The following is a 20,266-nucleotide window of genomic DNA, read 5'->3' on the forward strand; positions in this document are numbered from 1 at the left end:
AGGCAAAGAAAAGCATCAACCTTAGTTTAGTGGCAAGCTCACAGGAGCTTGCTATGTTCTAAGCTGCAACAGTACTACTTGTAGCTGACATTCAGGTGCTGCTCCGGACCCTCAAAGATTTGAACCTGGAGAAGGGACTGAGCTCCAGGACCGCCTGAATATATTGGTGATTTCAAGTCACTAGAAGCAATGGGGAACTGAGCCTCTGCAAAGTAGAGAAACTAGCCTCTTCTAGCAGAAAGTACTCAAACTGCCAACTTCCACAGTGGTTTAAAGTATCAACCATCCTAATGGAAATGATTGTGTTAACTCCAAAGGGAGTCTTGGCATTTGTGTTTGGTAGGAAGCATGTTTTGGGATTGGACAGAGACATCCAACTGCTTACTGCTTTTATGCTCCTTTTTGAATTTCATTTTCCACCCTCTTAGAAGTTCAAAATTAATTTACTTTCAATTCTGATTTCCCCTCCTCTCTCTCCATTTGACAAGTAATGATTTAACCAACCCCACCCAGGAAATCTAACAATGTGGAACCTAATACGACTCCTTTATTTTACTTCAGTGCTTAAGAATCAACTTAGCTAACAAACAAATGTTTGCCTTGTCTGACCAGGTAAAATACACCCCCAGTTTTGGGTTCCACACCCCCCCCCCCCCCAACTGTTAAAATAAAGAATGTTGTGAGCAACTCAGGTAGTAAGTTCTAGTCATAAAAACAAAACACGAGACATTTCCCCCAGGGACAAATATCTGTTTGAGTCTATTTTACCTCAATAGTTTTCTGTTGGTCTATTCCAAGGCTGTGCATTAGCCGTAAGACCTGCTCATTATACTCTCCAATGGAAGGCTCATTCTCCTCTCCTGGTGGATAAAGAATAGGTCTCTGTGCAGGAACTTCTACAAGCATCCACTTGTGCTCCTTAATCTGAGCAATAGTTAACCGTTTGGATGGGTCTAGGACCAACATTCTTCTAATCAGATGTTCACACTCTGTTGGGAAAAAAAAAATTACCAACCTGCTGAGTGGTACTTGCATATATTCACCTGAGACCTACCAATACAGAGCATGACAACAGGAAACTGCCTTACTTCTACCTAACTTCTGTGCTAAATATATTTCCTGAAGGCTAAAACAATCTCTCAAAACAAGAGTAAGAGTCACATTAAGAAGGACAAAACCCCAACTTCTTTAAATGCATGTTATGGCTAACAGTGCCATTCCTTCTACACAGCTTCCACACGAAGGTAATAGTAGTATTTAATACTCTTTGAAGCTGCTTGTGCTGTTCAAAGTACAGTGCTAACATTAACTGATAAAGCTTCAAACAACCTCTGTGAAGCGTGGTGGGGAATAATTAGCATCCTTTTCCAGCATAGTTTGAAATAGCTTGTCCAGGCTCATAAAACAAGGGATTGGCAAAACTAGGGTTCCTGTCTGGATTTTTTTTGTTTCCTCCCTAGTGTTCACAAAAACAAAGGTAAAAATAACGTCTCTGTGGCTGTGAATAGTAGCCAGTGGGTCTGCAGGTTTATCTGTTTTAATTCCAGGATCAAAGCACAATCAGTAGGCTTTAGATGCCAGAATAATTCTGAACACACCAAACCATTGCTGCTTTCTGACTACTATGTGCTGGACAGCATTAAAACCATCCCCTTTTTCTTCAGATCTCAGTTGGGTTTTAGAAGATGAGGGCATGAGAGGTGAACATGCAGTTTGTATGTTATAGGAAGTCAATGTAAGTTCCTTTAAGGGGGCTTATCAGCATCTCTAGCTGACCATCATAGGGCTACAGTACAGTTGTTATGAATCAGTCCATTCAGGTAGTTATAACAAATAGTTTAGAGAGAGATTTCTGGCTATTTTATTCCTGTTTATCTCTCTTGTTTTCTCAGTTTTGCTAAGAGGCACACCCTTCCCTACTCCTTACATCACCATGTGATCAGCAAGGGGAGCCGCAAACAGCCTGTGAAACAGCCGATCTACACTGCAGTCACAGCAATGATTGCAACTCGCACAAAGGTACCTGGATCTAGCTTGCATACCTATGTCAGCAAAGTCACAGAAACGCAATACAGTTCAGCGCTGGCCACAAAACGTGCCCAGGAAGCTGAGGGGTTGCCGTGGTGTCATAATGGCATTGCTAACAGCAACCAAGTGCGCTATAGCTATACCATAGCAGCTATTTTCAGAGGCAGTGCACAGGACTACATGCCACCAGAAAGAAAAAGGGGAAGACCAGAATGTTTTACACCACAGAACCCTTAACAACAGGGCTGAAAAACGTATTTTTAACTCCCTTTAAAAAAAAGCACAGAAAGTAGTATATTGAAAGAGATTTGATTCAGGAAGGTTGTTTTGAAGTAATCTGGTTTAGAGACCCTTTAATATAGGGAAGCTGAGGGACACCATCAAACCCCATGTAAAAACATCCCCACTTGTTCTTTGCTCAACAGGCATGAGGGAGAGCGAAACCCAACAGATGGGACAATTAAGTGAGGGAGAGATTTCTCAGTCGCATGCAGGAATGCCAGAGAACCTGGCATATGAACTGGTTGTGCACTTTTTTGCTTTTGTTTAGCAGATGCCATCAAAAACCAGGAAACACCCAATCCACAACTTAGGTTTCACAGCGATACTCCTCTCAGTGCATTTTCTTTCCACATTAAAATGTATATGGCCTTGCAGGGCGAAAGCTAATTGCTACACAAATGTGCCTCTCCCCCTGCATCTCTGTATTTCTGTTCACAGTAGGACGAGAGATCCTTCAGCTGCCATTTCGACTCTCTCCCTGCCCATGGGCACAACCGCACTGCAATCTCCACGCACCGTGCAGGGGAAAAACGGGTTGGTTTGCTTAGCAGCAGCCTAACTGCAAAGGCATACAACTCACCTAGGCTTATTTGTGTTTCTTTGCAAAACAAATAATCTGCCATACCATAATCGAGGGTGCAGATGCACCATCCTTTGCTGCCTTGCACAGAGATTATTCCAGAATTTACTCAGGGTTTACCACACCAAGAGCATAAGAGGACACATTGTTACCTTCTGACATAAAATAAGGGATCCTGAACCTTCCTTCAAGGACTCGTTGCCTCAGAATGGGGAGTGTCGGTCCATCAAAAGGTAATGCTCCACAGACCAAAACGTAAAGAACTACACCCATGCTCTGTAAGGAAGAGAATATTAATTTCATTTTTCAAGCTACAAGCAAAGTCTCTGAGGTTGGCTAGCCAAATCCTGTCACAGAAAAAATTAAAATTATGTTCTGCAGAAACAGGAAATTTGTACAGAATGGAGTTAGATTTCTGAAGATCCCTAAACATTAAAAACACTCAGCTAACCCAAAATGGCTAGGCTTGCAGTACCTTGTGCTGATAAGCAGGTAAGCTGAAGTGTAATGGGTTAGAGACTCTGGCTGCTAGCAGGAAGCTCCACGCAGATGACTGAATGATACCTGAAAAGTGAGCCCCAACTCCAGGTGAGAATTAGAGATACCTTTTATTAATCTCAGTGTTGTTCAACCAAAAACAAACCTCCAACAGCAGCTGCTTAAAACAAGACACTGTAACCTTTTACATTTACCAGTTTGCAAACGCCTGAGTAAGAGGCACACTGGTAACTTCATGAACAGTCAGCTTCAGGGGAACAACTAGTAATTCTGCACTGCTGCGTGCAGTGCTGAGCACGAGGGATTATTTAATATGAGCAAAAGGAAATAATCTGGGCAAGAGCTCTCCTCCAACTGCCAGACTCTTTTTTGAAAGTATGCAAGTTAATTGGCACTGCAAGTGGAAATAGTCTTGCAGTATATGCCAAAAAAAATACAGCACCACAGTAGATGAAATAACCACACCAGACCCTCATGCCAATCAGTTGGCCCAGACAGCCACAGCACTGGATTTCTCAAGGGGAAAAAGCAGGCAGTCAACATTCACCTTAAAACTTTGTAAGTACACAGAGGTTTTAAAATTAAATGTATATTTTAAAAAGTCACTTTCTTCCTTCCTTAACCTGCCAAAAACTGAACTGTGGATTGTTGTACTCCTCCTACAAGCTTAGCACTTTCAGCAGACCTATTCTGTGATTGGATGTTGCAAAGAGACACAGAGTCCTTAACTCATCTCGGAAGATAAGTGAAGATGTTGATGATTTTATCTTAAATATAAACACACGTGCACTTCTCTTTGTGGACAGAGTCTGTTAATGATTTAGGAACTTATATATTTAAAGAATACTTACCAAAATGCAGAGATTCATTTCTGACATTCAACACTGCCTGTGCTACTTGAAACAGTAAGTGTAGCTGAGCTCTGCTGTATGCTTATTTACCAGTTACTAAAGGTTCAGAAAGGCTGTAGCCCTTTTTTTAAAAAAATCTAGCTAGCTGCATATATATACGTGTATGTATATAGAGAGATACATGCATACACACAAATATATGTATCTAAAATCACAGTTTTTATTTGTTAATGCAATTAGATTAATTTAAATTAGATTAGCAGCTGAAAGGTGACTTTCCATGAACTGCCCTGTTGATGTAACAGGCTCTGACCAAAATGTCAGTGCCTGTGTTGTTATGCTATGTGCAATATTATCACTGCAAACCTGATGCCAGAGCAGAGACTGACAAATAGTACTGTGTGTGGTTGCTTTAGGATATGAATCCATCATTGTAACTACCAGAATACTAAAATTAAAAACCGAAAAACCCTAAACAAAACCAAATTAGGAATGAAAAGCAGCCTGTGACAATGCATGAAGGGTGCACAGAACTTCTTCAGTTCATTTTAGTCCCTTTTCCATTGTGTAATAATGTGGGTTGTGCTCTCTATCCTCTTCCATTAGAGTAGTACACATGGAGACACACTGATTCAAAAACATGCAGCTGCCTGTAGAAATGTTTGTGGCACAAATGTGCTTGGTTCCAGCTCAAAGAGCAAAGCATCTCTCCTGTGTTTCAGTGGCTCACAATCCCTTTATCCTCATCAAGAACTTACAGCCTTGCAAGTTCAATTCCCACTTAACACAGAAGATACTAAATGCACTGAAAAAAGCAAAGTTCATGCATTCAGTCAGGACAGCTTTTGGAGGAGCTACAGTTTTTCCTCTAGTGGGCTAACATATACCTACAGTCTACACTTAATAGCCACCTGGATAGGTAGCTTCAATTCCATTTCATGTTAAGAGGCATTTTATGACACTCAAGAAATAAAGCTGTAGAGGAACAGCTTGTCTGCAGCTTAAGAAAAATCAAAGATGATTCCTTTGTTTCAGCTTCCTAAAAGTTGACTTGAATCCAGTTAGAAAAAGAATAACGATACCCAGATATCCAGCTGGGGTCCCTCGTATTGCTGTCCTTCAAAGACTTCTGGGGCTGCATATGGTGGGCTTCCACACCATGTTGTCAGAGGCTCACCACTCTTATAGAAATTTCCAAATCCAAAATCTGTTGAGAAATTAATGGGAAAGTCACTCCAAACTCCAGTTGCATGACAAAGAATAATAACATGCATAGATTAGGCCTGAAAGCTCACTTTCATTCATAAAAGGCTCTGTCACAAATCCTTTTATCAGTACTCCCAACTGAAAATATTTATTGGGTTGCTGAATATCCTATACTGCTATTTTCATGACAACTACATAATTATTAAAACACACTGCAGAACTTCACAACCTGTAGGAGTTTTGAGTAAACTTCTACCAGTTTGCTAAATCCAAGTTTATAAACAGCTATCACTAAAATTCAACAAACTGACAATCATGCATACATATAAGCTTATTTACTTGCCAAGAGCTATCTGAGATTCAGTACTGGATCTGAGATTTCCTGAGTTTTCTTTAGGTGCTCTCTAGCCTTGAATACACAACAAATTTTGACAACAAAACCATCAACTTTGGAGATCGGAGGAAGGAACTCTGCCAAGAGCAACAAGCATGGGAAAACACAAAACCTTTTGCTAGGAAAGAAACTCCGCTACTGGGATTGTCTACAGCCCTTTCAATCTGCAACTGAAATTTACCATTCCACAGCTAAGCAGTTCTTTTAAATGTTTCTTTTTATGGCTTAATATGGGACCAGACATGGGTCCCATGGGACTTCAGTATTTGTCACCATTTGTAATAATCCAATAGTGAAAAGCAAAATGACAGCCACTATTGCATAGAGACATGAAGTCAGATAGTCTGACCCTATTTTTTTTTAGCTTCCTCTGTTGCTGGTCTCCCAGGTTGCTTTTTTTTTTGTCACTAGAGAACAACAGAGCAAACAGCATTAATATTGAGGAAGCTGGCTTAATGACTGAACTGAAACTGATTATTTTCAAAATGCAGAATTTCAGGTGGCTGCTTACCACTCCCTGGTGCTCTGATTTGTAGCTGTCTTGCCATCCACTCCACTCCTACCAGTATCTTTGGAGCTCTTCACAGCCCAGATACTCCAGTTCCTCTTATACCCTGCCATCACTCTCACTCCCTTTGCTTAGTTCATACATCATTTGCTTTAGCATTCTTTACTTTTCCTGCCAGAATCCTAATAGTCCCTCCTACATCCACTGCAGATACCCATTCTGAATACACCCCTTCCATGACACTTCTCAGTACTAATACACAAGGCTCTTACTCATCAGGCTTTTAATAAAAGCCATTGGAGCACAGTGTTTGGATACGCCTGTTCACACCATGAATCAAAATACTTGCTCCACTGAAGTCTAGTGGAGTTTTCTCATGGAATTCAGTGAAGCCAACATTTCTCCCTTTTCCTCCCAGCCTTACTGCTCTGTACTGCTTAGTTCTCTATTTCGCTTGTGTTGCAGGCCACCCTGTATGTTCTATGTGACAACAAATGCTGTCAATACTAAAGCAAAGAAGGAGAAGTTCTCAAGGAGAGAGATCTGCTAACAGGGACAAATATTCTTTGGATTTAAGGCTTTCAGGCAAACTGGCTTCAATTCACTAACTGGTCAGCTGTATCTTCGAAGGAAATACAGAATGGAGCATTAGCAGGTGACATGCAGAGACTGTCAAGCACAGCAACATTGTTTATGTTTGTCACTGGTTTACTCCTGTGTGAACAATGATTTAACTGTTCCCTGCCACTTTTTCCATACTGGAGCAAACTATGCAGTAGAAGGTTACAGGCGGTGTTTCGTTTCTTAAGGTGGTAATGCTTTTACCCTTGTAGCTAACCAGGCTCCTGCAGAGTAATACTGCATGCTGGTGTGACTCAAGGAATCCTGTAGAAGTCAACAGTATTGATAAACAGTAATCAGGCTGTTGATTTAGTACTGTCAAGCGCCAAATACCTCAAAGGTATGTTAATACAATGCGGCACTGATCAGCAGATAGCAAAACTGATAAACACTGTGGTTAGCAGACAGAGTACAGGCACTGCTGGTACCACTTCATTTACTCCTATTTGTATAGGCTGTGTTACTCAGAGGAAAGAGCCTGGCTCTCTCATCATACATCATCAGCTATAAAACCACAAGAGAACCCTCACAATCAAAGCAACAGAGATATTAAAGAAAAACTTACCAGGCTTAGATAAAGTTAACCTGGAGTTGTTTTAGAGAAGCAGTATGGAAATTGAATCGGACTACTTACACGGAACTGAACAGTACAGGTTTTAGTTCCTTTCCTAACAGAAGGCCACAATTTAATAGAACTCTTCCTGCAACGTACATCAAAAATGAACATAGGTGGAAGACGCAGTTTCAGGAACACCAGAACTGAAGAGGCTTTTAGAGCATTTTTTTCTTCCAAGATTTTCTTTAGCATGTAATAAGGTATAGAATCATAGAATAGTTTGGGTTGGAAGTGACCTTTAAAGGACATCTAGTCCAACCCCCTGCAATAAGCAGGGACATCTTCAACTAGATCAGGCTGCACAGAGCCCTGTCCAACCTGACCTTGAATGTTTCCAGGGATGGGGCATCTACCACCTCTCTGGGCAACCTGTTCAGGTGTTTCAGCACCTTCATTGTGAAAAATTTCTTCCTTATATCTAGTCTAAATCAACCCTCTTTTAGTTTAAAACCATTACCCCTTGTCCTGGTGCAACAGCCCCTACTAAAAAGTTTGTCCCCATCTTTCTTATAAGCCCCCTTTAAGTATTGAAAGGCTGCAATAAGGTCTCCCGGGAGCCTTCTGTTCTCCAGGCTGAAAAACCCCAACTCTCTCAGCCTGTCCTCATAGGAGAGGTGTTCCATCATTTTTGTGGCTCCTTCTGCAACTGTTTCCACAGGCAAGACATACCACCCACTGCTTTAACACCTATACATGAACCTGCAGAAATGTTTTTGCCTTTTGAGGTTCCTGCTCTCTGTCAAATTTGGTTTAAGCAACAAGTTTAAAAGTTATCTGGGAAACATACACAAACAGCATGATCTCATAGGCCTTTTTTTCCCATTAATTCTTTTAACTACGAGATCAGTAAACATTTCAGCAAGAAATCTACAAGACTTAGAAAGAGATTCCAAGTCTTTGTGTACCACTGGTTAATTCTTATTATACAGACTACCTCTTTAATACCTGTCTCACCTCTGCTTCCTTACTACATCGCACTGCTGACTCTCCATTGTGTTAAACAGTACCACTAATATAAGCAGATATTTTTAGTTGTCTTTAATGAAATGCAGTAATTAGGAATAATAGAGAATCAAGACTATGCAACCATCCAGCTCTCAGTATGGAAATCTCTACAGTGGGTAACGTGCACTGTAAGGTAATAAAAACAGTCATTATTCCATTTAGCAGCAATATTACTGGGGGACAGTCATAATATAAACTGGCCTTTTTTACCTATCTTGTGTTGACGGTCCATTTGATTCAGGTAAGCAACTGGTAACTGTAGATCAGCCACAGTTATACACACACAATGTCATTCTGTCCTCATTTTATCCTTCCTTTTTCTAAAGCTCACTTGTGGTAATCTTGAAGGAACAGCTAGATACAGCAATATAAATGTCTAACCTCACTTAGACCAGTTCTCAGTGGTGTTCTTCCCCAAAAAATGCATTTTTAAAAGTATTTTGCAACATGCATAAAGCAGCTCTTTTTATTTAGGAATTTCAAGGTATTGATTATGGAATTTGTCTCTCTTACCAGGGGTTTTAGGGTGTAAAACAGCATACCAGTTTTACAGGTGAGGACACTGGAACAGAGACGTTAATAGACTAGCCAAAATTCAAGTAACAAATCAGTGACTGACCCAGGCCAGGGCCCAGCATAACTGAAGTTCCTGGTCATTCTCTAAACAGCAAATAGAAACCAGTCACTCTCTGCTGAAAACTTTTGCCTCAACATTTGCACAGCCTGAAATTTGATGCTGTAATTCTGCTGTAAAACTTTCTGCCACGTTTAATGTACGTCACATGCACATGTCAGTCCAGTGACCCAAATACATCACAGTATAAGGGGAAGCGCTAAGTCTCATTTCCTTTTGTAAACATTGGCCTTAACGTGTTTTTCCCTCAGTTGTAAGCATACAGTCCAATACTCTGCACATAATTCATCACTGTCTCAACAACTGATCAGAAATTGCCTTTTCTTTTAGATAAATTGGACATTCTGTGAAATCTTATTACAGAGATTTCTGAATTTGCTATGATGATAAGAGATCAAGTCTAAAAATAAGCAGGATACTCCTATGAGGCTAGCCCATGATTGGATGATAAAGATACTTGCTTAATTATCAGCAGCAGCAAGGTCATGTTGAAAACATAGGAAAATGGGCTGCATCTACTTTCAACTACCTGAGCACACACCTGAAACTTCTAGGTCTAACCCAAAGCTGCCAAAAGACTGCTCTTTGTTTGTCCAGACCCCTGAAAGAAACCAGGCCAGGGGCTGAGCCCATTACAAATAATTCCATACTGGGCCATCAAAACCTTTTCCCAGGTTGCACTAACCCTACAATTATCCACCCAGAAAATCCTCTAATTAGGAGCTGCAGGTACTCTGAAAACTCAGTCTTGCTTCACAGACAAATGGGCAGGTACCTGCACTGGCTCCTTGTACACTCCAGATAAAGTCCAGTAACTCTGCCGCAATGACAAGAACTAAATCTCTTTGGTGCCATTAATTCCCAAGCCATTCTCATAATTCCTCTTGCAGAAAGAAAGTATCTGATCTTTATCTGTCCTAGAAGTGATCCCAACATGCCTCAGTGCAGCTACCCAGGACAAACTCCCAGAGACAGCTGACAATTGCATGAACGCTAACTGCACCATTTGCTGCAGGAACCCTTGTGTACAGATAAAGCCTGACTACGGGAGTGATTTTGGGACACGCACTTCCAATATGCAGCAGAGAGAATATAAAATAGAATATTCCTTCTGTTTTCTGCAAAGTTCAAAATGCCTGTGGGATGGGATTTGCAAGGTCATTATAAAGGGCTGACAATAATAGCAACATGTTAAAGTCAGTAGAAACTTGGCATGCCAGTTCCTCTACAACAAAAATTCTGCAAAGATTCAGGTCCTTAACACTCCATGAATAAGATCTGCTTACAGTAATTCAGTCCATGGAACTCTTCAGTATCACCCACAGCTGTAGAATTAATCCTTTTCACTTCTCAAACTAACCATATCCATTTATTTGCATTCACACAAAGCAGGAATAGATACATCTCTTATATACTTGCAGTTTTACCTTTTTTTTCTTCCTCTCCAAAATGCTTTTGTTCTGAACAAGTAAATCTCTGTTCTAGGAAAGCTGATTTGGTCATTAGATAGCCTTGTCATCCTCCCTTCAAGACTAGAACTACAGGGCTTATCTGACATCAAATCTGCTAAAGTGATCCAAGTGACAAATAAGGAGCTGCAGCCCACAACTTCAGTTTGGAAGAAACAATTCATGAGAATCTACTGAAGATGATGATCAGAGCCTTCGGACTTAAGCGAACTGCTTGGTAAAGGGGCTCTGGGGCATTGATAACTTCAAAACTTTTATATTTCATGATTTATCTTAACAGATTTGGTGGCTTCATTACTTTAAAAATTTGACTAGAAATTTGAGGACTTTTAAAAAGAGAAACTCTAGTTCAAATACAAACGATTGAGTTTACTGGAAACAGCGATTGATTAAATCAGATCTACAATCACTCTAGCTCCTTAGAGATTTATGTATCTGTGTGCTGGCTGCTAATGATAAGCTGTCATTTTTGTGATGACACGTGATACTCTTATCCCTCATCTATTTTTGCATTGTCAACAATCAGACGGGAAACTTAAAAGACAGACAAATACTTAAGCTTCATTCTACCCTTTTAACCCAATGTCCCTAAATTAATATTGTAGTCCAGATAATTAACATACTTCGTTACAAAAGAACATGTTACACTACTGTAAATATCTGGTACAGGTGGAACCCTCAAGAGGTTAAATCTCCAGCATCACTCCAAGGTCACTGTATTAGCTTAAAGTCAGAAAATCAGATACCCAGTCTCATAGCAATGAACTTTTGGGACTGGTCCATAATCAAAAAGGAGCCCCACTGCCTATCAGTAAGACGGCTACAATGCCAGAAAGACTATTTGAAGGTCAGACCACACGCGAGATCTGTAACAGTGTCATGCTCTGCAAGCACACAGAATGCCGGACAGTTGCATGAACAGTTACGCAATGGCATCCTGGCATGTCACCACACTCTGGAGGCGCAAACGGCCAAGGTCAGCTCAGATTCCAAATCTACATAGGAAACACCGAATATAACATTCATGCTCTCCTTCCTTTTACGTCCTCCTTCTGGAGTTCTGGAATAACTGCAACTTCAGTTGTAGTAACAGAGGGGGAAACAACAAAATTTTCTACCAAAAAATCCCCCAATCGCTGTATGTCACCTGCCTTTTTCTTATTACAGCTAGACTTTTGTTGTGAATTTTTTTATTCTCTTTGAGGAGACTTTTCTTCACACATAATTGGCTTGGCAACCTTGACAATACTTCAGGAGACATGAAGCAATTTCTTCTCTCAGAAGCGTTTTGCCATCTGTGTAGGTGTCATTAAATCTGATCTCTCCCTTCACTTATCTTGAATTTGTCAGATTTTCAACATCCTCTTTGTACTGCAGATAAATATCAATCTTTATCTCTGAACTGCAGCTCCTACTCAGGTGCCGCCCTCATAAATCTTTGTATCAGATTCACAAGTACATGTATGTATATTTGTAAGCACAGCTATAGAAAGTGTGACCTGCTTGGAAATACACAAGATTTCAATTCCTAAGAAAGTGAAACTCTTTGCCTATCCAGACTGTATTTAAATTAGCTATTTGGTGAATGTGAACACATGGAAGCCCCTTCAAAAAGAAACATGAACAAATGTGAACAGCAGAAGATAGAAGAGAGTCTTTAAGTATCTCTGATCAATATAAGAGAAGCTTCAGGTTTATGTTAAAATTAGGATTTTTGGTTTTTTACTATTATTTTTACATGCTTAATTTCATAACACATAAAAGTTTTATTTAGGGTTACCAAAAGTAGGTCAAGAGCAAGGACATCTTAGAACTGAATGGCATGATCCTTGCAAGGTTGTTACCTTTGCTCCCCATCTGAGCAATAGAATTACAGAACTTACGCTGTTGAGATAGTGCTTGGCTGGGTGGAACAGCAGCAATTGGCTTGCATCTGATGGTCTTGTGACAGCACAGACAATTAAGTTTTGTTAGGCAAATCCATGAATGAAAGGTCTATAAATTGATACTAGAAGGAGCAGCCAAGGATGCACTCTGTATAAGCACTAATACAACAATACTGGCTGCTGGGGTTTGGGGGTAGGGATGAGCACAAGCGGAATAGGCTGCAGAAAATGACCAGCCTGGTATAGTGTCGCTGTCACTGCTAGATGGATCTGACCCAGTATGGAATTCCTCTGCGTGAGTCTGTATGTCTTGTCTAAAAGTATGTGTCTGATAAAGCTGGAAGATGGTTCCTTCATTCTGTCTTTGATCTGCAGTTCTAAAACTTCAATTTCTTGCTTTTTTCATGGGCAAGGAACCCCAGTATCCTTCAGTTAGGAATTTCTGCTGAAAAAATAGCATGCATTGACAATACAAAGCACAGTTTAAGAGCCAGATACCTACTAATTCATACTGGACTTTTTCTTGTAACACAGGACTTAAAAACAGCGTTGCATATTTCAGCAATCTGCTCTTATCTTTAGCAATCCAATTATATTCCGTTGTTGGACAAAATAATTATCTGTGTAGGGAGATCAGCATTATTTGTTAGGGTACATAAATTATTATGGTTACCTCTTCGTTTCCATTATGCTTTCTACACTTGTGTCTTCAAATAATGTTAAACCATTTCTTAAGAACTCAGGAATTAATAGCATCCATGAAAACCATTTCAAAGAAGAAGTTCAGGATTTAGATAGGATACTGGATGCTTGGTCCATTGGGCTTCCTCAATTTCGATTATTGCACTGTCAGTTTAGTTGTCACACTTTTTGGAGCGTCAGAATGGCCAGGATTCAATTAAGCACAAAACAATCACTAGCCTCTCATTCTCTCTCTTCCCCCCTCCACCTTGTTTCTACTTTGCAATTGCTTATCTACCATAGTCATTCTGGATCAAAGGTAATAATTTTTAACCTAAGAACACTGTTAAGATTTCTCATTGGATTTTAAGAACATTACTGATGTTTAACAAAAACATGTGCCAGCCCTCAAAAAAACATATGCCAGCCAAAGAATTCTAAAAGGACCGAAATTGCACTCGTTATCAGAGGACTGAGATTATATAAAGGATTGATCTTTATCTTCTTAACATTTGCCTGAATCTGCACGTTAAAAAAATATGATCATTTGCAGTATTGTGTTCAGCTGAATAAACTCTGTGTTTGTGCAATCTGCAAATATTGGCTCTCAACATTTGTGGTATTTTGTTTCTCAATCTCATTACCCCCTTTAGAATAATCTTGAATTTAGAAGGTATAATTTTTTGAAGATACATCATTTAAATGGAATCTGTCTTCCCATTAAAAATGGAAACAGACTAAGATTTCAGACCCGTTTGCAATTTGAGAAATGGAAGCTCCCCTGCCAGAGCCACTGCAACTTCTGCTGTGCATCTAGCAATATGAGGTAGTCTCTAATTTGTACCTCTAAAAATCCTTTAGAAGGGATACTAGCTTCAGAGCTATAATGAATCCATTCTTCTAAAATTACCAACAGAATCCAATCTGCCTGGCTTCACAGAGGCACATGGATCTTTTGTTATAATAGTAATATGAGCAAAGGGAGAGAGATACTGATAAAGGAAAGGTATGAGTGTGTTAGAAACAAACCTGACCCACTTCATGAACTGAATGCTGATCAGCCAGTTCTGACGTCAATGCATATTTTACTGTCCACCAGCAAGACAAACCAGCGCTACAACCTACTTCAAAATAACAGTCTCTTCTACCTGATCTGGTTCGAACACAGTAGCTTTACCATCAAGATGGCATGATTTCTGCAGACATCTATAAGGCATCTTAATCTGGCAGTTTTGTGGAGCTGGAAGTATACAGAGAGAAGCTCACTACTCCATCCTCAATTCAAAGCTGTTTGTAATTTTCACAAATGCACAGATGTTTCACTGTACAGACAACGAGCAAGTTTTATTTGATGACAGCATAGCGTATCAGTTATCAGTAACTGAAATCCAGTCCCTATGATCCCTTCAAAAACCAGCAAAATGTAAGGGTACATGAACAATCCAGCTATCTACAGGCAATAACTTTGAGAAGAACAAAGAAGGTTTACCTCACTAGTGCTAAAACCAAATTCAATGTCAAACCTGATGGAGACTGCCTGGTATGGCATTCTTCAGCTGCAACCTTCTTAGTGGACATTTTATCTGATTAATACCTTCTTTTATGTTACTTATGCTAAAATTTAAGTTTGAGGCTTTTGGTCCCAACTACCTAGTATCTTCTAGAAAATAAGAGTCTATCAAAGCTCTCACCTCAAGATTGTGATGCATCCTCTTTCTTGTCCAGTTACTAAGACTGAAAAGACAGACCCTTTGAATTCTACCTATCCTTTTGCTTTTACAGCAATATTAACACAAAACTGTTAAATTTCAGCCAGCCTCCTTGTTTAAGCATAAAAGGTGGCAGTCTCATCAGGTCGCAGTTTTAGGACACTTATTTTTGAATCTTAATTTATTCTCCTGGTAGCTAAAATATAGAGGTAACTTCATGCACATTTCTGTATTTGACTAAAAAATGTTGAATTCTTAAATAGTAAAAGCTTCAATAAGTGTTAGAAGCATCAGAATGAATCAAGAGGTCCACTGGAAGTTAGGAAGAGCCTGGCATGGCCACGAGTATCTATGTGGATTTCATAGCTGGTTGGAGTGATCAGCAAGGGGCAGCCCCATGTGTAGTGCTGAGGCCCAATGCAAACATCGACACTGCAGAGATTTCCATCAAAATAATTCATCATTTACTGTGTGGTTTTTCAATTGCTAGATTAATTCAAATTAGAGAGTAATTCTAGCTATCAGGGTTGGGATCCTGGCTGCCCTTTGATCTTCCATGGTTTGATAAATGAACCATGAAAAATATGAACCACTGGAAGAGACTGATCTCGGGGATCTGCACAGCACCAGGTAACTCCAAAATCACAGATAAACCATTCTGTGGAATTCATCGTCTATCTCCTTTACAGAGAAAAATAAAACAACTGACTCATCACAAATCCCTACAAAGTTTCTAGCAGTCATCATTTTTCTCCAGCTACTTTATCACCAAAGCTGGACACAGGAATTGCTATCAATCTGATAAAACTCGACAAAGGTACATGAAAGAATCAGATCATATGAATCACCACCAGTTAATGTGATCATTTACATACAGACCACCTGTAATTAACTCTGTAATACAGAGGTAGAGCACAAGAGCAGCTAAGAGGAGGAAAGAGACAGCAGCAGCTGATGGAATTTAGTAACTACCATTTATCAATGCTTTTATTTGAGTCCCTGGAGAACCTATGCATTGAAATTCCCTGCGACAGAACAGTTCATGTCTCTAACCTTTCTTTGGTTAACGGGTCTCCTGAGATGCCTTTGAAGTAGTGTTTTTGTGAGCCTGTGTCATGCTTGCACTGCAGTGTTCAGGGAGGTGGGGAACTTGCATCCCTGCATTGCTAAGGACATCCATGAAAGGAATACCTCTGAATATGGCCCCGCTCCAGCGCAGCTGAGGCCCCTGAGGAGTTCTGAAAAACTATGCCAGGTTGAACGTGACAAGATACAGTGCAGAACACTGATGTGGAGGAAGAGAAATTAGAAGGGATCGAATGTGGTGGTGAAAATGGGGAGAAGAGCGGCAGATCAGAAGGCAAAGAAAGCAAGCATAGATGAACAATAGCACAAAAATTCCCTTATATTTAGTTCAGTTACTCCTAGTAATTGGGGTCCATGTGACTTGCAGCCCTTAGACACACAGTATTTACTGAAGCCATACATTGTCCTGGTAAATACAATTCTATGTCAGTCGTGTATGGGTGCTATGATTGTCAGTAGGTGCTAGAAATAAATGCAAGTTTGAAATCAGAAATGAGAAAAGTAAAAATACGCTACAAATGGTAGTGCTGATGAACCCGCTGGATTAAAGCTCAAAGTTCCAAACCCCTTTCACTGTCAAATTCACAGCTTTACTACCAACAGCTGTGAGCAAACAGTGCAGGTGGCCATACTAGTTTTCAGAATTTTGAGACATAACCACCAATTCAATCTCAGTGTTATTATACTTGGGCTACTTTGTTACAAAGTCCAGACATCATCTCCATCCCAAACTGTTTCTTTAGCTTTCTTCAGGTACGAAATGCCCTAAATAAGAACTGCATCTTCTTGCTACAACAGCTGCAAACCCCTTTTACTTCATCTGATGGTAGCTTTTAATATTTTACAGTTTAACATTAATACAAAATTCCGCAATACAGTATAGAGAAAATTAAAAGATAACCATAAAGAGTTTAATAGCAAATGAAATGAAAAAGAGGTTACTGCAAAGACTCTGCTATTAATTTATATAAAGCGTTAAATAACAATTTTTACAGCTTTTATGAACCTGCTGTAAAATTCCCACTCTGAGATGCTAAAGAGCCATGAAATACAGAGAACATGCCAAAGAGCAGATTAATAGGCTTCCCTCTCTAGCTTCAGAGAATCTGTTTTCCACACTGTTCCTTCTGCCAAAAAACCTTGCCTTACATTCAGATTTGGTAACAAACAGTAGCCTAATACTCTATGAAAAATCATGGTTCTGGAACTCACATAGCTATATATTCCTCTTCCTCAATTTTAATTTATCTGTTACTTAACCTTTCCGTAAACTCTTAAACCGTATGAAAAAGATGCTAGAGGTGAGAAGGTGGTGGTAAAGGAATGAAGAAACTAATGTTTCAAATGTACAGACAAAACCAAAAAACATATCCAGGATCTGGGAAAGCTACTCCATTAACACATACATTGATAAGAAATCCTTCTTAGTTCATCAGTAAAATCCCGTTTCATAGGCAAAGATAACCTATGTTGTTTTTTGGGTTTTTTTTGATAGCAATGATTATGGGTTCCTTTTCTCTAAGTTTAAAGAGGATAAAATTCTTGCTCAAGAAATAGTTTTCATCTCAAAGGTGAGTGCTCGTTTTAAAAGATTGTGTAGATTTCCCATTCCGATAAAGAGGACTTGAAAGGATTTAAAAGATTTTTCCTAAGGGTGAAGTTAATCCCCAGAATTAATTGCCTAGTCTTCCCAATGTTTGCTGTAGAGAAAGGGGTGAATCTTCAGGACACAGATGCTAACCAGTTAACAGGTGTTAACTTTTCCTTTAAAATCTTTAAGAACACTGTCTTCATACCCCATAGACAAAAAGGAGCGCATTTTTTAGAGAGCTGCTGGCACGTTTAACACTTTTCTGCAATTTTATCCTTACAGAAAGCATTAGAGATCAAGATACATTTTCAGTTCATCCATTTCAGAAATGCCAGAGAGGAAATTCAAGGGTAAAATAATCCAGCAGTGATCTACAACTCAGAAATGTTTTATCACTTTACCGTTCTCAGCCTGATTGGCTATCTATTCACACTTCCTTCTCAGAACTAGCAAGCTTGCTCCTATGCAAACCAGGTTCTTACAGCAGTTAAGTCTTCCTTTCCTGCTCCCATATTATTGATGACTGAAGTTCAACAGTGCTCCAAATCAAGATGTTATCTAGATTTCCCATTTCAAGTGTTGCTGGGCTAAAGTCAGTATGGGAGGATTCATGGAATTGTAATGAGTTGACAACCGAAAAAATGATTTCCATTGCTAGCAACATCTGCTGTGTCTAAATTTATAATTAAAATGAAATCATGCATGCAAAAAGAAAAAAATCAATAAGCTTCCATTTTGAGTTTTTCTAGTGTTGAAAGAAGTTATTTGATTAACTCTGTTTTAACCTGAACATCTGGCAGCATTATAGACATGTTATGACACCCACAAAAAATTACTATAACTCTAACAATTATTTCCTTTTTCCTGGAAGTATAATAGAGCTAATCTAGGAATTATTTTAGGTACATGTACTGTGATATCCATAATGCAAAAATACTACATGTATTACCACTCTGATTTTCTATACCTTAAGCAGAGCAGGATATCTTGGGCAGCAGCAACTGAATTACTGGAACGGCCTTCATAAAAAATAAGGTGTTACTGAATATCATCTACATTCTGAGTACCTGCTATTTTGATGTTCATGTTGTTGTCAAGCAAAAGATTTTCAGCCTTCAGGTCACGGTGAACAATCTTTCGACCGTGGCAATACTCCACTGCTGAGAGGATCTGCCAGAATTTGCGCCTGGCCTCAGACTCACTTAGACGGCCATGGCTGGCGAGGTAATCTGTTAAAATGAAGCAGGTTTAAATGGATTAGACAGCAAGCAACAACCTTGAAACTAAATGATTTCTCTCAAATTATTAGCACTAGGAAACTCAAAAAGTATTTCAGCCAATCCCAGTTTCCAACCCATTATTCTTGCACGCTCCCCTCCAAAAGAATGGAAAAAAGAGTAAGGAAAATCTGCTGCATAATGAAACTCTACTCTCTGTCCCTTCTTTTATAGTTACCTGCCTATTCTGGTAAATATTTTCATATAACACAACTCCTGTGGAATGGGGACTACTTGGAATAACTGGCTTCACCATCATGAGGTACTTTAAGCTTTAGCCTCTCATCAGTTGATGCAAGCTTCACGCCACACTTCTCCCTCTGAAGCCTCAACAGAGGCTCTGTGGTGGCTAAAAGTATTTTTTCTCTGGAAATGAAAACAAGTACCCATAAGGTATCCTCCTGACCTCCCTCTTGTCTTCATTGCATCACAAGCAGAAAGGACATTTTGTTTTCATATTTGATTACGTAAAAACTAACATTAGCCCTGAAACAAGCGATAGCTCTGAAAACCAAAGACTTGATTTATCCTCAGGAACAAAAACAAGTGAAGCAGCAGCTGTGTGAGTCTTGACAGAAACAGTTTCTATAGCCAATTCTATTCTTCATCTTACGAGGCATAAAATCAAAGAATCAACTGTTAGGATGGTTTTAGAATTGCCTTCAACATCCTACAAAGAATGCAGTTAATGGCCAAGGTGCAGCAAACGCATATAGATATTGTACCCAGTGATGACACGCAAGGGCTGAGCATATACACATAGCAATCTCCAGCCACTTGCTGCATCATAACCAGTAGCGAAGTTAAACAAAAAACACTGAGCAAGAGCTAAACTGCTGGAGCTGCTGCCAACCCCCTTCTAATTATCATTTATAGAGAAAGTCCCGTGAATAAGAATCATCATTTACAGACCAGCTGACACAAACATTTCTGTCTGAATTCAGTTAACAGGTTAAAACAGCTGCTTCTGCAAGTTGAAAAGTGAACATGACGTCATGGAGGTTTTGAGCCTACTTCTGTTTGTTTATAAGAATCTCTGACAAAATCCTTAAATAAAATGATGAGTTGTATCATCTAAGCTAGTTATGTAATCTTAGTGATCCAAAAAGGATCATTGTGCCCAACACAACGCCAAAGCAGAATACCTGACTTTGTTAGGTTGCGGGCTTTATTTTTAATACAATATTGTTTATCGGCTTTATAGGTGCTTGCAGCACTTTCATTTAAGCTTTTCTGCTTTCTTTATGATAAGCAGAGAAGACCTGAGCAGCTCACATTAAGCACGCTCTAAAACCTGAAAATACATTTCCCATAAAACTTCACGGACGGTGCACTTCTGCTTCA

At 39.5% G+C, this 20,266-nt stretch overlaps 1 protein-coding gene across 1 annotated transcript in view; it reads right to left on the minus strand.

Moving 5' to 3' along the window:
* The window catches only part of SIK2 (salt inducible kinase 2), a 57,914-nt gene that overhangs the window by 12,074 nt on the left and 25,574 nt on the right, over positions 1–20,266 (minus strand). The window contains exons 4-7 of the mRNA XM_059829701.1: positions 18,713–18,874; positions 5,322–5,446; positions 3,043–3,166; positions 769–989 (exon numbers count right to left, since the gene is read on the minus strand). Of these exons, the coding sequence (XP_059685684.1) occupies positions 769–989; positions 3,043–3,166; positions 5,322–5,446; positions 18,713–18,874 (632 nt within the window). The remainder of the gene's footprint in view (positions 1–768; positions 990–3,042; positions 3,167–5,321; positions 5,447–18,712; positions 18,875–20,266) is intronic.

Source organism: Gavia stellata, chromosome 26 (assembly GCF_030936135.1).
Source record: "Gavia stellata isolate bGavSte3 chromosome 26, bGavSte3.hap2, whole genome shotgun sequence".
Classification (NCBI taxonomy): Eukaryota; Metazoa; Chordata; class Aves; order Gaviiformes; family Gaviidae; genus Gavia; species Gavia stellata.